The 13740-nt window shown below is 43.2% G+C and overlaps 1 protein-coding gene across 13 annotated transcripts in view; it reads left to right on the top strand.

Moving 5' to 3' along the window:
* Window positions 1–13740, top strand: part of PLEKHB2 (pleckstrin homology domain containing B2) — a 60729-nt gene that overhangs the window by 3859 nt on the left and 43130 nt on the right. For all 13 annotated transcript variants that reach the window (XR_014829992.1, XR_014829988.1, XR_014829989.1 and 10 more), the window contains exon 2: window positions 11777–11821. Coding sequence is in view for 4 of the 13 variants with exons in the window: in XM_021076266.2 (XP_020931925.1) it covers window positions 11785–11821 (37 nt within the window). In the remaining 9 variants the exon portion in view is untranslated. The remainder of the gene's footprint in view (window positions 1–11776; window positions 11822–13740) is intronic.

Below are 13740 nucleotides of genomic sequence, written 5' to 3' on the forward strand. Positions count from 1 at the left end.
TACACCAGAGCCACAGCAACGTGGGATCCGAGCCTCGTCTGCAACCTACACCACAGCTCACGGCAACGCTGGATCGTTAACCATCTGAGCAAGGGCAGGGACCGAACCCACAACCTCATGGTTCCTAGTTGGATTCGTTAACCACTGCGCCACAACGGGAACTCCTCAGTGCTTTTTAAAGTGACTTGAGTTCGTATTTAACATAACTTGAGATGTTGAATATGCTTTTAAAACTTCCTGTAGATTTTATTGGCATGTGAGTAATGTGGCTATTTTATAGCCACTTTGCTGGCATTTTACTCTCTAGGGACCAACAACAGGACTTAGACTTTATCTGATGAAATTTAGTTTATGCATTAGATCCTGCTCCAGGGTATAAGTAATAGTGAAATGTTGAAATAAGTTATGGAGAGTAGAATTCAGCAAAGTACATTAAAAAAGTATTCCTGTTCCTTCAGAGACTAATTTACTTAACATATTCTGGGAGGGTTTTTTGGTTTGACTGCCCCCCCCCCCCCCCCCCGCCAGGGATGTGTTCAAATTTTGAAAAGTCAAGGGCATCTTAATTAAGTTTCCTAAGTCATTTGAGAAGCAGCCTGATGTGCTTCTCTCTTCTAGAATGTTTTGGGTAAATTTCAGTTAGGTGGGTAGTGAAGAAATAGCAATAATAGTAGTAATAATTGCTTTTGGAACAGCTACCATTTGTTGAATTTAGTAACTGTCAGGCACCATGCAAATGCAAGTTATTTCACCCAGTTTTCCAAAATCCTATCAAGGAGGTATTAGTATCCTCATTTTATGGATGAAGAAACTAAGGCTTGGGAAAGTTCAGTAACTTGCTCAAGATAGTTTATAAGTCATTGAGCCAGGATTTAAACATGTTTTGTTTTTGGCCATGCCCATGGCATGAAGAAGTTCCTGGACAAGGGATGGAACCTGCACCACAGCAGAGACCCAGACAGCTGCATTGACAACACTGGTTCCTTAACCTAATGCTCCACAGTGGAACTCCTGCTCTTCATTTAGATGTAGTCTTTTACTTCCTGCCAAAGAAGACTTTTCCTTCCTGTAGATATTCTTCTTGAGTCTACCAGAAACTCTTATGTCAGTTTTTGTTAACTCCACCAGAACCCTCCATCCTTCTCCAGTCAGGCCTGATTTTGTTCCCCAGGCATGTGGCACAGTGACTTCCTGGGCCTGCCTTCACCTGCATCCTGGGCATTTTCTTTCTCTTGGTTCCTTATTGGCTCCCCTAATTGCTTGTGGTTTATGCTCTCATTTTGATGGAATACATTTTTTCACTAGGTTCTGGAAACATGGTAGAGTACATGGAGTTTAAGTCTTAAATCTTTCAGCATGTGCATAAATCTTTTTACCTCTTGATTTATTATTTGACTGGGTATGGGATTCTGGCTTGAAAATTTCCTCTTGGCATTTTGCAAATATTGACCCATTGCCTTCCAGCTTCCCACACTTTTGATAAAGATGCCCTAATGTTTTGCTTATCCTTTTGTGACCTTTTTTTTCGTCTTTTTCCTCGGGGAAGTTTTTAGGTTCTATTCTTTGTCCCTAGAGTTCTGAAATTTCATTATAAACCTTACTGAGGAGCTTTTAAAATTCATCTTGCTGGACATTCATTGAAGCTCTTGGGTATAGAAATGTGTTGTCCTGTTCAGGGAAATGTTTGTATAGTATTTTCTTTCTGGTTTATTTATGAAACTGGGGCCAGGGATCTAACCCGCATCCTCACAGAGGCAGCATCAGGTTCTTAACCTGCTGAGCCACAAGGGAAACTCCTCAGCACTTCTATTTTAAAATTTGCAAAAGTGTTTTTAACTGAGAGCTCTGTATGTTCCTACTTCAGATCATTTTGGTTTTTTCTTTGATACAGTATTGTTTATCATTTCTTTGATAACAGAAATTTTTAAGGTTTTTCTTTGCTCCTTGCATTGTCTTTGATTCTTATGAAGTTTTTGAGTTTTTTTTTTTTTTTTTTTTTTTTTGCAGCTGCACCTATGGCACCTACGGCATATGGAAGTTCCGGGCTAGGGGTCAAATTGAAGCTGTAACTGTAGGCCTACACCACAGCCACAGCAACGCCAGATCTGAGGCACATTTGTGACCTACACTGCAGCTTGCGGCAATGCTGAATCTTTAACCCACTGATTGAGGCCAGGGATCAAACCTGCCTCCTCAACGACACCTATGTTGAGTTCTTAACCCACTGAGTCAAAATAGGAATTCCATTTCTGAGTTTTTCTGCTTTTATTTTTTTTCAGTCTCTTATCTCTTGGCTTTCCGCAGATGTTTGATGATGCATGTTATCTGTTCCTAAGAGAGAGATTAAAAAAACTGGTTGAAAAGTTTGTGTATTTGTTTAAAGTTTATCACTTGGTGAGCTTTCCTGTAGGGTTTTAGGCAGAGACTGGCTTTTTTTGGGGGTGTGTGTGTGGGGGGAGTATCATTGAGCTTTGGGCTGTGCCCTTTGCCCAGAGCTAGAAAGTCGAATCAAGTAAAGGAAGAGGATGGGGAGTTTAAGACTTGCACTTTGTTACTTCTCTAAGTGTGGCATCTCATTTCCACTCTGAGCTCCCCCTGGTGTCCCCAAAGCTAGAGCCTCTGTTTCAGCTTTCCCAGGAAGGAAATCCTCAGAATTGGGGAGGGTGGTTGCCTGCATGTATAGAGAGCATAGTGATCTTCAGTACATTTTGATATTCTTCCCCACCTTCAGGATTATCTCTTAGCTCTGGTTTCTGAATCTTTGCCGTGTTCCATGGCTAGAGTTGGCTTGCTATGTTTTGGCTTCTTGTTAACACATGAAAAGGAAGCTGAATTTTATATTAGTTACTTCTTGTCCTTTTGCTTTAGAACTTTCATAGTGTTCTTAGCATCTCATCTGCTTTTGTCTCTGCTGCCACTCTCTTCGTCTTTGTGGATTTATGTCTTGTTTTCCTTTTAACTCTCATCTTAGATGCATTTTTAGGAGAAAGCAGAGTTAGGTCTTTAATCTGTTGTTAATGTTGGAAATAGTAAAACAGTCACTAGTGTGGGTGATCTTTATGTTACTGATAGATCTTTTGTCTTGGATCCTCATTTAAAATTTTTCTTTCTCAGAGTTCCCATTGAGGCTCAGCAGTTAATGAACCCGACTAGGATCCATGAGGATGTGGGCTTAGCTCAGTGGGTTAAGGATCTGGTGTTGCCGTGAGCTGTGGCATAGGTCACAGACGAAGCTCAGATCTGACATTGCTATGACTGTGGCTTAGGCTGGTAGCTGTAGCTCTGATTGAACCCCCCCCCCCCCCCCGGCCTGGGCATCTCCATATGCCGCGGGTGTGTCCCTAAAAAGCAAAAACTAAAATCAAATAAAATTTTTTTTCTTTTTTCTTGTCTTTTTTTTGTCTTTTGTCTTTTTAAGGCCACACCTGCAGCATATGGAGGTTCCCAGGCTAGGGGTCTAATTGGAGCTACAGCTATGGGCCTATGCCACAGCCACGCAGGACCCAAGCTGCGTCTGCCATCTACACCACAGCTCATGGCAACGCCGGATCCTTAACCCACTGATCAAGGCCATAGGTCGAACTTGCAGCCTCATAGTTCCTAGTCAGTTTTGTTTCCTCGGTACCATGACGGGAACTCATCTTTTTTCTTTTTAGGGCTACACCTGTGACATAGGGAAGTTCCCAGGCTGGGATTTGAATTGGAGCTGCATCTGCTGGCCTACACCACAGCCATAGAAACACCAGCTCTGAGCCACATCTGCGACCTGTGCTGCAGCTTTGTGGCATTGCTGGTGGATCCTCATTTTAATGTCACTGTTAAAAGTGACATTAATTGTTTTCTCTCTTTAACAGTAACTCTTATGTGAAGTGTAGTGTTTAGTGACAAGAAATATGTATTTTCCAGAAATAAGTAATATTTTTATGTATTGTAGAGGGGAATAATGGGAGGATGGGTATTTAAAGTTTGCCATTTTCTTTTAACTCCCTCTGAGCACCAGTCCTAAGTAACCTCCTAGCAAGGCAGGCCAGCAGGATCTGATCTAGGCTCATGAGTAGGGTACCTGTTTTAGGCAGTGGTATGTGAATACTCTATAAAGCTGAGAGCAGGTAGGCTGAGTGACAGGTAGTGTTTCCTCCTCCTCTGCCTTGTGGCCAGTATTCAGGCTACATTGGAGGAGTTTGGCTGGGGGCAACTCTAGATAGATTTAGCTGTGGTCCAGCATAGGGAAGGTGGGTCATTTAAGAGCAGAAACAGACAGCTGCTTATTTAAGTACTTGTTGCCCTTGGTGTCTCTTATTTATACAGCCCAGTGTGGGGGTCTGTTGTGTGTTGTATCTTGCTTATGGGTTGGGAGCCAGAGGCAAGCGTCCTCCTTCTGATGAGGCAGTATGCGCCATGAGGTGATATGATGCCAACATGGTCCTGACAGAAAAGGATGGAAGAGTCACAAAGGACACACATCTTTTTAATGGAGGACAAGAACTCACTTTTCTGCCCTCAGATGACTGCCTCTTTCAGTCTCTGCCAGATATAAAATGCCCAGCCTCAGTCCCCTGAGAAGGTGCCTCTTGGCTGATGATGGTGCCTGATCCTAGTGAAGGTCCCACACGCACTTTAGGAAGTTTGTTTAATATCCTCTTGGCTGCTTCTGACTTTGGGAGATTGGCTTATAAGTGCCTGCCCAGCAGGTACAGGTAACCAAATGCAGTACCTTCCTGAGGATATGCATCTAGGAGTCATTCTCCCCAGCAGCTTACGTTTGGGTTTGGTTTGCAACCTGTTTTGCAGTCTTCTCTGTGTTTCAGTATGTTTCAATCTTTAATTCAGAGCACTAGGCTGGTCTTAAGAGAGGAATCGTGACATCTTAGTAAACACAACATATAGCTTATTATCAGTGCAGTAACTGTTTGAACTATCTAGTGAGGGAAAGGAATTATTCAAATCAGAGTGCTTAACTTTTTTTTCCCCCCTCCAGTTGCTAGGATGCCTTTTAGCCTCAGTTGGTTCTAATGATACATAATTATTATTTTCACGTTGGCATTCATATTGCCACAGTTTGGCCATTAGATGCCCTTTTTTCAGCTAGTTAACTTTTTTTTGTAAGCAACATCATTTAACATTTACTTTTTGAAATTCTGAACTAAGTTGATTGGCTGATTTTAATCCTCTAGTGCTGCCTCTTTAAAATTTTTTTTTTCTTTTGTCTTTTTAGGGTCCCACCTCTGGCATATGGAGGTTCCCAGGCTAGGGGTCGAATCGGAGCTGCAGCTGCTGGCCGACATTACAGCCACAGCAACACCAGATCCGAGCTGCGTCTGCCACCTACACCACAGCTCATGGCAATGCTGGATCCTTAACCCACTGAGTGAGGCCAGGGGTCGAACCTGCAACCTCATGGTTCCCAGTCAGATTTGTTTCCACTGTGCCACCACAGGAACTCCTCTTTAAAAATTTTTTTTTTTTTTAGACTTTTGTCGGAAGCTTTATTTTTTATTATTATTATTATTTTTTGTCTTTTTTTTTTTGTTGTTGTTGCTGTTTCTTGGGCCGCTCCCGCGGCACATGGAGGTTCCCAGGCTAGGGGTCGAATCAGAGCTGTAGCCACCGGCCTACGCCAGAGCCACAGCAACGCGGGATCCGAGCCGCGTCTGCAACCTACACCACAGCTCACGGCGACGCCAGATCGTTAACCCACTGAGCAAGGGCAGGGACCGAACCCGCAACCTCATGGTTCCTAGTCGGATTCGTTAACCACTGCGCCACAACGGGAACTCCCTAAAAATCATTTCTAAAGGCATTCCTGAAAGCATCTTTGTGTTTTTTTGTTTTTTTTTTTTTTTTTTTCATCTTTGTGTTTTACCAGTAAGACATCTTAGGCACATCTTGAGGTATCCTGTCCGTGAATTGTAACCAGCTCATTTTCAAGAAGTACTGCTTCCTTTTAGAGGAGACCAGTATTAGAGAGAAAAATCTGGGCATGTGAGATTGTTCCATGTAGTGAACGACAGTAGACAGGGTGATACCAGATAAGAAGCTCCTTGAATGCATAGAACAATTACCCTTTTTCAAAAAGTCACGAGTTTTTGGAGTTCCCGTTGTGGCTCAGCGGGTCACGAACCCAACTAGTATCCATGAGGATGTGGGTGCAGTCCCAGGCCTTGCTCAGTGTCTTAAGGATTTGGCGTTGCCACGAGCTGTGGTGTAGGTTGCACATGTGGCTCAGATCTGGTATTGCTGTGTATGTAGGCTGGCAACTGCAGCTCCGATTTGAGCCCTGGCCTGGGAACTTCCATATGCTGAGGGTGCGCCCCCTCCGCCCAAAAAAAGGGGTCATTAGCTTCTGTTGCTAATTTCAGTTTAAGTTTCTTTTTTTCTTTATACCTTGTTGTAATAATTTTCCCTCTTTTTAATAGTTTTGAACTATTTTATGTGGGCGTACCAAAGATATGTTTATAATGTCCTCTCAATGTAGAAGTTTTTTTCTGTTTTGAATCTTGGCTCAAGTGGCCTGAAGTTGATTTCCAAGTCAGCTTTTCAGTTTTCCCTTGTTGACATCCCTTATCTACCTGAAAAGTAAAAGAAATCTCACTTCACCTCAGGGAAACAGGAAAGAATACAAAGAAACACAGTATCTGGCAACTCAGATGTTGACCCATGAAATTTATTGCAGGAAATCTCTAGGTCCTTAAGGAACTCTTTCTTTCTCTGTGGATGCTACTGGTGGTGGTATTAATCTTATAGGCACACAAAGTTGTTGGCCTTGGATTCTTGAAGACCTGTGAATTATTGGAGCTGTTCTTAATTTCATTGTTAGGCTGAGCTGACATTTTGACTGTCATGAATGTCAGCAAGTGCAGCCAAATTAATATCAAGAGTCATTAGAGATGTTAAAAAACTTACCACAAAAGTTCAGGAGACCCTTTCCTGTTACTCCACATTTTTACACTCTTGGTTCCACAACCACCAGCTTGTAAAGTATCAGCAAAGTTGTGTGACAGCATTTCACCGAGATTTTATATTTGTATTGTAACTCAGTGGCTCCCAATACCTACAAGTAGTTTTTGGCCTATTCCCAACTATTTTCCTTTTGACGTGAAATACACACTGAGGGTGTATGTTATGATGGCATGAAGTTTTAGTATAAATATCCAAGATTTGGCATGAATGAATACATAATTACACCCTAGCAGTTTTGTATTCTGAGGTAATAATATACCATCCCCTATCTTTTTAACTTACAGATTTAACTTGTTTCTGCCATTAGAGTGGAAGCTATATAAAGCAGGAATTTTGGTTTGGTCAGTGCTGTATCCTTAATGCCTACTGCAAGGCTGGGCACACATTAGATATTCAAAGAATATTTGTTGAATGAAAATATGTTGGTATTATTTCTCTATGTGATCCTTTTGGAAGCAAATTATTGTTTTTTTTTTGTTTGCTTGCTTGCTTGCTTTTTAGGGCTGCACCTGAGGCATATTGAAGTTCCCAGGCTAGGAGTTGAATCTGTTACAGCTGCAGGTCTACACCACAGCCACAACAATGCAAGATCCAAGCCGAGTCTGTGACCTATACCACAGTTCACGGCAACATCAGATCTTTAACCCTCTTAGTGAGGCCAGGGATCCAACCTGAGTCCTCATGAATCCTAGTCGGGTTCGTTAACTGATGAACTCTGCAAATGATGGCTTTATTAAAAAAATTTTTTTTGTTTCTTTTTCTGCTGCACCCATAGCACTTGAAAGTTCCTGGGCCAGGGATGAAATCCAAGCTGTAGCTGCAACCTGCCTCACAGCTGTGGTAATGCCAGATCTTTAACCTACTTCGCTGTGCTGGGCGTTGAAGCTGCGCCTCCTTGGCGACCTGAGCCACTGCAGTTGGATTCTTAACCCACTGTGCCACAATGGGAACTCCAAATGATTGTTTCAGAATGTTTTGGGCTGCAAGTTGCAGGAAGCCAGTTCAACCCAGTTTAAATAATAAAGAAGCCTATCATTTTGCCTAATGGAAAGCTTTGTATGGGTATAGGTTTCCCGGTGACTCAGTGTTGGCGCTGCCTTCTCAATAGTCAGCTGCCCTCAGGCTCATCCCCTCACTGTCCCTTCACTGTCTCCCAGCAGCAGTGAGCGCAGGCATATCCAGTGGGAGGAAGGGAAGAGACTGACTTTCGGCCTTAGTTCATTTTGACTGTATGTTTGAGTACCTGGATATATGAGAGAAAGATGGGGAAAGATGAAAAACATCTTTCCTTTTTTTGGTGAGGACAGATAGCATGAATTGGCAAACAATTGCAAAGAGGTTAAGAACTTTCAGATGATGACTTTGGACATGCTGGAATATAGGATGACTAAGGTTTGTGAGACCTGAGCCATACTTAGAGGTGGGAAAAGTTAAATGAGGGAGAACTCTTCTGTTCTTCCCAGTGCTCTTTTGGGCACTTGGACTTATGCTCCATTTTGCTAACCTTCCAAACCTGTGTGCCTTGAAGAGAATACCTAAAAATGCTAAAGTGGAAAACAAAAGAGGTCCATTGTCTCGGCCTCCAAATAGTATCTGTTGATTTATAAATAAATAAATAATAGATTATAATGCTTGCAAATTGTTTTTAAAAACCTAGGTAGTATAGAAAGGTGCAATAGGCCTGAATAGTCATTCTGTTTTCTGATACATATACAGCATTGCCTCATTCCTCTCATCAGAGGTACACTTTGTTCACAGTTTTTATTTAAAAAAATTTTTTTTTTTTTTTTTTGTTGTTGTTATTGTTGCTACTTCTTGGGCCGCTCCCGTGGCATATGGAGGTTCCCAGGCTAGGGGTTGAATCGGAGCTGTAGCCGCCGGCCTACACCAGAGCCACAGCAACGCGGGATCCGAGCCACGTCTGCAACCTACACCACAGCTCACGGCAACGCCAGATCGTTAACCCACTGAGCAAGGGCAGGGATCGAACCCGCAACCTCATGGTTCCTAGTCGGATTCGTTAACCACTGCGCCACGACGGGAACTCCTAAAAAAATTTTCTATTAGAGTTGGTTTACAATGTTGTGACAGTTTGTTCACCATTTTTATGATTCTTTCCAGAAGACAGTTGTGCTGTATCAGCTGTGTGCTCATCAGCTCTCACTGTTCTCCCTCATTCCTTTGCACATCTGCATTGTGATCTGTCATTTGTGGAAGTGCCCATTAAGCAGTCCTCTTTGGTTGGGGCTAGTTAGTGTTGTGCGGTATAAGCAACATTGCAGTGAATGTCCGTTAGTGTTGGTGAACCTGTGCAGGTGTATCAGTGAGGCATATTCCTAGTAATGCTGACATTGCTGGGTCAGAGTATATAAATGTTTAAAATTTGGATAGATATTATTAAATTCCCCTCCCAAAAGATTGTAGCAGTTTTCATTCCTGCCATCATGCTTTCTCCTTCCTGGGTATCATGCTTTCTTTCATTTGTGTTTCTCTGATAGGTAATACCGTTAAGTTGTGATTTGAATTTTGTTCAATTGAGAGGAATGGAGTATCCTATGAGTTTTTTTTTCCCCATTCATGTTTCTTTTTCTGTGAACTGCCAAATGATTGCTGTTTCTGTTTTTCTTTTCTTTTCCTTTTCTTTCTTTTCCCTCCTTCCCTTCTCTCTTTTTTTCTTCAGCTGCAGCATATGCGAGTTCCCAGGCTAGGGGTCAAATCTGAGCTGCATCTGCGACCTGTGCTGCAACTTGCAGCAACAGTGGATCCTTAACCTACTGAGAGGCCAGGGATGGAACCTGCATACTCACTGATACTGTGTCACATTTGTAACTAGCTGAGCCACAACAGGAACTCTTGTTTGCTGTTTCTGTTATAAGTGAGTTTTGTCTATGACAGAAATTAGCTCGCTGCTGCCATATATATGGTTGTAAATGCTTTTTTCTTCATCTTTTACTGGTCTTTTTGACTTTTCTTGTCACCCAAATTTTTATTTTTATGGATTTAACTGTATCAGACCCCCTTGACTTCTGGTGTTCTGCTCTGATCTGGCCACTCCACCTACTGACACTAGTACACATCTCACCAGGCTGTGTAAAGTCTTTAGGACACACCAGAAGTTAGGCCCAGGTAGCTGGACCCCAGGGCCCCAGGATACCAGGCATGTTCGGAGAAGCCACAAGTCCTTGACTGAGCAGAATCTTTGTGTTCCTGGGGCTGCTTTATGTCTGTTAGATGTAATAAGCTAGTGGAGTTAGAATTAGTAGGGTAGGCAGAGTGCTAAAGCTGAAGCCTGGAGTGTGTGGTGGGGAGTGTGTTGGCCCCATTAAGGAGGTATTGGCTGACTTCCAGTGGCTAGTGAGGTAAAATGGCTATGGTCCTTTCCTCAGCTGACACTGAAAGAGATAAGGGTAGGGAGTTAGGCTAAAGGGCTGTGATTTTGTATTATAGTAAAAAGCATGGGAGTTCCGTCATGGCGCAGTGGTTAACGAATCTGACTAGGAACCATGAGGTTGAGGGTTTGATCTCTGCCCTTGCTCAGTGGGTTAAGGATCCAGCGTTGCCGTGAGCTGTGGTGTAGGTTGCAGATGCGGCTTGGATCCTGCGTTGCTGTGGCTCTGGCGTAGACCGGTGGCTACAGCTCCGATTCAACCCATAGCCTGGGAACCGCCATATGCCATGGGTGCAACCCTAGAAAAGACAAAAAAGGGAGTTCCCGTCGTGGCGCAGTGGTTAACGAATCCGACTAGGAACCATGAGGTCGCGGGTTCGGTCCCTGCCCTTGCTCAGTGGGTTAACGATCTGGCGTCGCCGTGAGCTGTGGTGTAGGTTGCAGACGCGGCTCGGATCCCGCGTTGCTGTGGCTCTGGCGTAGGCCGGTGGCTACAGCTCCGATTCGACCCCTAGCCTGGGAACCTCCATGTGCCGCGGAAGCGGCCCAAGAGATAGCAGCAACAACAACAACAAAAGACAAAAGACAAAAAGACAAAAAAAAAAAAAGCATGAACTTCTAAAACTTGTAATTTCCTGAGAGAGGTGCTACAAGTGTCTTTGTTATTCATAATAAACCACTTTTAACTGTACCTCTGTTTATGCTAATGATGCTGATTCTTGGTGGGCCTCTAGGTAACTTCAGGTTGAGGCTGGTTGCTAAGGAACCAACCTTGTGATTAGAAGGTACTTCAGCTCCATCTCTGGACCTCCAGAGATGGAGAGAGAGGCTGGAGATGGAGCTTAATCACCACTGTCCAATGATGCAATCAGTCATGCCCTCCTAAGGGAACCTTCTTAAAAAAACCCTAAATGACAGGGTTCCAAGGGCATTTGGGTTAATGATTACCTGGAGATGTTGGGAGAGCAGTATCTGAAGAGGCACAGAAGTTCTGCACTTTTCCCCTACACCTTCCCCTCTGCATCTCTTCTGTCTGACTGTTCCTGTGATGTATCCTTTTATAACAAATAGGTGAAGTGCTTTCCTGCATTCTGGGAGCCATAGTAGCAAATTATCAAATCTGAGGAGGGGGTCATGGAACTCCCAGTTTATAGGTTACAAGTGCCCAGGACTTGGGTATCAAGTGGGAGCACTCTTGTGGACATGAGCCCCTAACCTGTGGGCTCTGTTTCTAACTCCATATAGCTTGTGTCAGAATCTAATTGAATTAGTAGATATCCAGTGGGTGTCCTGAGGGTGGGGAATTCGATTGTTAGTGTGGACAAACTTCACACATTTGGTGTCAGAAGCATTTGAGTAAAAGCAGTTCATGTGGGTCATTCTCTTTTTTGGGTATAATTTTTAACCTTCCTGTTTCTTCTTCTTTAGGTGGAAAGATGGCGTTTGTGAAGAGTGGATGGTTGCTGCGACAGAGTAAGTGCAGGGCATGAGCCCCTTAGTCTTGTTTTAGTGTTGCTTTAGGGTACATCTTTTTCTTTTTGGTCACACCTGTGGCACCCAGAAGGTTCCAGCCAGGGATTGAACCTCTACCACAACAATGGCCCAAGGCACTGCAGTGACACCGGATCCTTAACCCATTCGGCTACCAGGGAACTCCCCTTAGGGAACATCTTTATTTCTATGGCTAGAACATGACATTTATAAACAAAATCTATTGATGTTGCAGATTTTTAGAGGTCTTTGAACTATTTTTCTGTACCCACAGAGCTCCTTCTTGGTTGCTGCCTTAAAAGGAACCAGGGGACAGTGGTGGTCCCTGCTGGTTTCTCTTTTCTTGCTAGCATGCTGTAGTTTTTTTTTTTCCCCTTCTTCTTTTTAGGGCTGCACCTGCAGTGTATGGAAGTTCCTGGGCTAGGGGTCAAATCGGAGCTACAACTGCTAGCCTACGCCACAGCACTTCAACTTAGGATTGGAGCCACATCTGTGACTTATGCCACAGCTTGTGGCATTGCTGGATCCTTAACCCACAGCCAGGTCAGGGATCAAACTCACGTCCTCATGGATACTAGGCGGGTTCCTAACCCACTAAGCCATAATGGGAACTCCTGTCATGCTGTATTGTTAATGGTTGACCTGAGGTTCTTGAGTCTACCCAAACTAGGCTAATACATTAGTGTGGAAGTACTGCTCACTTTATGGGAAATAGCTTTCTTATCTGGGGATTGAACAGTGGCAAGATTCTAAATCCTGGAATCTTTAATATAGATTGAGATTTGACTTGAGGGAACAGATTACTTAAAACCAGACTTTTTGTATCTCCAAAAAGGGCTCTGGAGAAGAGACTCAGTTCTTTATTTATGGGATTGAGTTCATTAGACTTAGGCTTTTTTTTTAATCTTTAGGGCTCCACCTGTGGCATGTGGAAGCTCCCAGGCTAGGTCTTGAATCAGAGCTGTAGCTGCTGGCCTACATCACAGCCACAGCAATGCTGGATCTGAGCTGCATCCACAGCCTACACTACAGCTCATGGCAATGCCAGGTCCTTAATCCACTGAGTGAGGCCAGGGATTGAACCCGCGTCTTCATGGATACTAGTTGGGTTCATTATCACTGAGCCAGAAAGGAAACTCCATTGTAGACTTATTTTTATGGGCCTTCATATACTTATCTATGTTTATCTCTGATACTGCCAGTTGAAGTGGGATTCATAGTGTGTTTTAAAGCAGGAATAAGTGGCTCTTTGGGGATTTTTGTTCTTTTTTGTTTTTGCTTTTTTAAAAAAACAATGTTTAAGGATTTTGATGACAGTCATTTATTTTAATGGTAGGAACAACAAAGTGAAATGAATGCAGAGAAAGTCATTACAGTGTTGAATCACAGAATTTTAGATATGAAAGCAACATTTTAAAAATAAATGGAGGAGTTCCTGTCATGGCTCAGCGGAAACGAATCTGACTAGGAACCATGAGGTTGTGGGTTCGACCCCTGACCCTAATCAGTGGATTAAGGATCTGGCATTGCCATGAGCTGTGGTGTAAATCGAAGATGCGGCTCGGATCCCGAGTTGCTGTGGCTGTGGCATAGGCCAGCAGCAACAGCTCCGATAAGACCCCTAGCCTGGGAACCTCCACATGCCGTGGGTGTGGCCCTAGAAAGACAAAAACAAACAAAAAAATAAATAAATAAAAATAAATGAAGGAATGTTAAAGACCCAGAGATTTTAAATGATTTGTTTAAGGTCATGTCACTGGCCTGGAACAAGCAAGAAGCATGGTGTCCTAGTTCTTTGTACAATATTAGCCAAAGTACATTTTCAGTAATTTCCATTAGTACTAAGAGAAATAGAAATCAAAGTTAACAAAGACACAAGAAACTTAAAGACCCAACGTCAC

This window comes from Sus scrofa, chromosome 15, assembly GCF_054392235.1.
Source record: "Sus scrofa isolate SSC_HxYL_T2T_F1_AM1 chromosome 15, Sscrofa_HxYL_maternal_Yorkshire_Landrace_v2.0, whole genome shotgun sequence".
In the NCBI taxonomy this organism is placed as follows: domain Eukaryota; kingdom Metazoa; phylum Chordata; class Mammalia; order Artiodactyla; family Suidae; genus Sus; species Sus scrofa.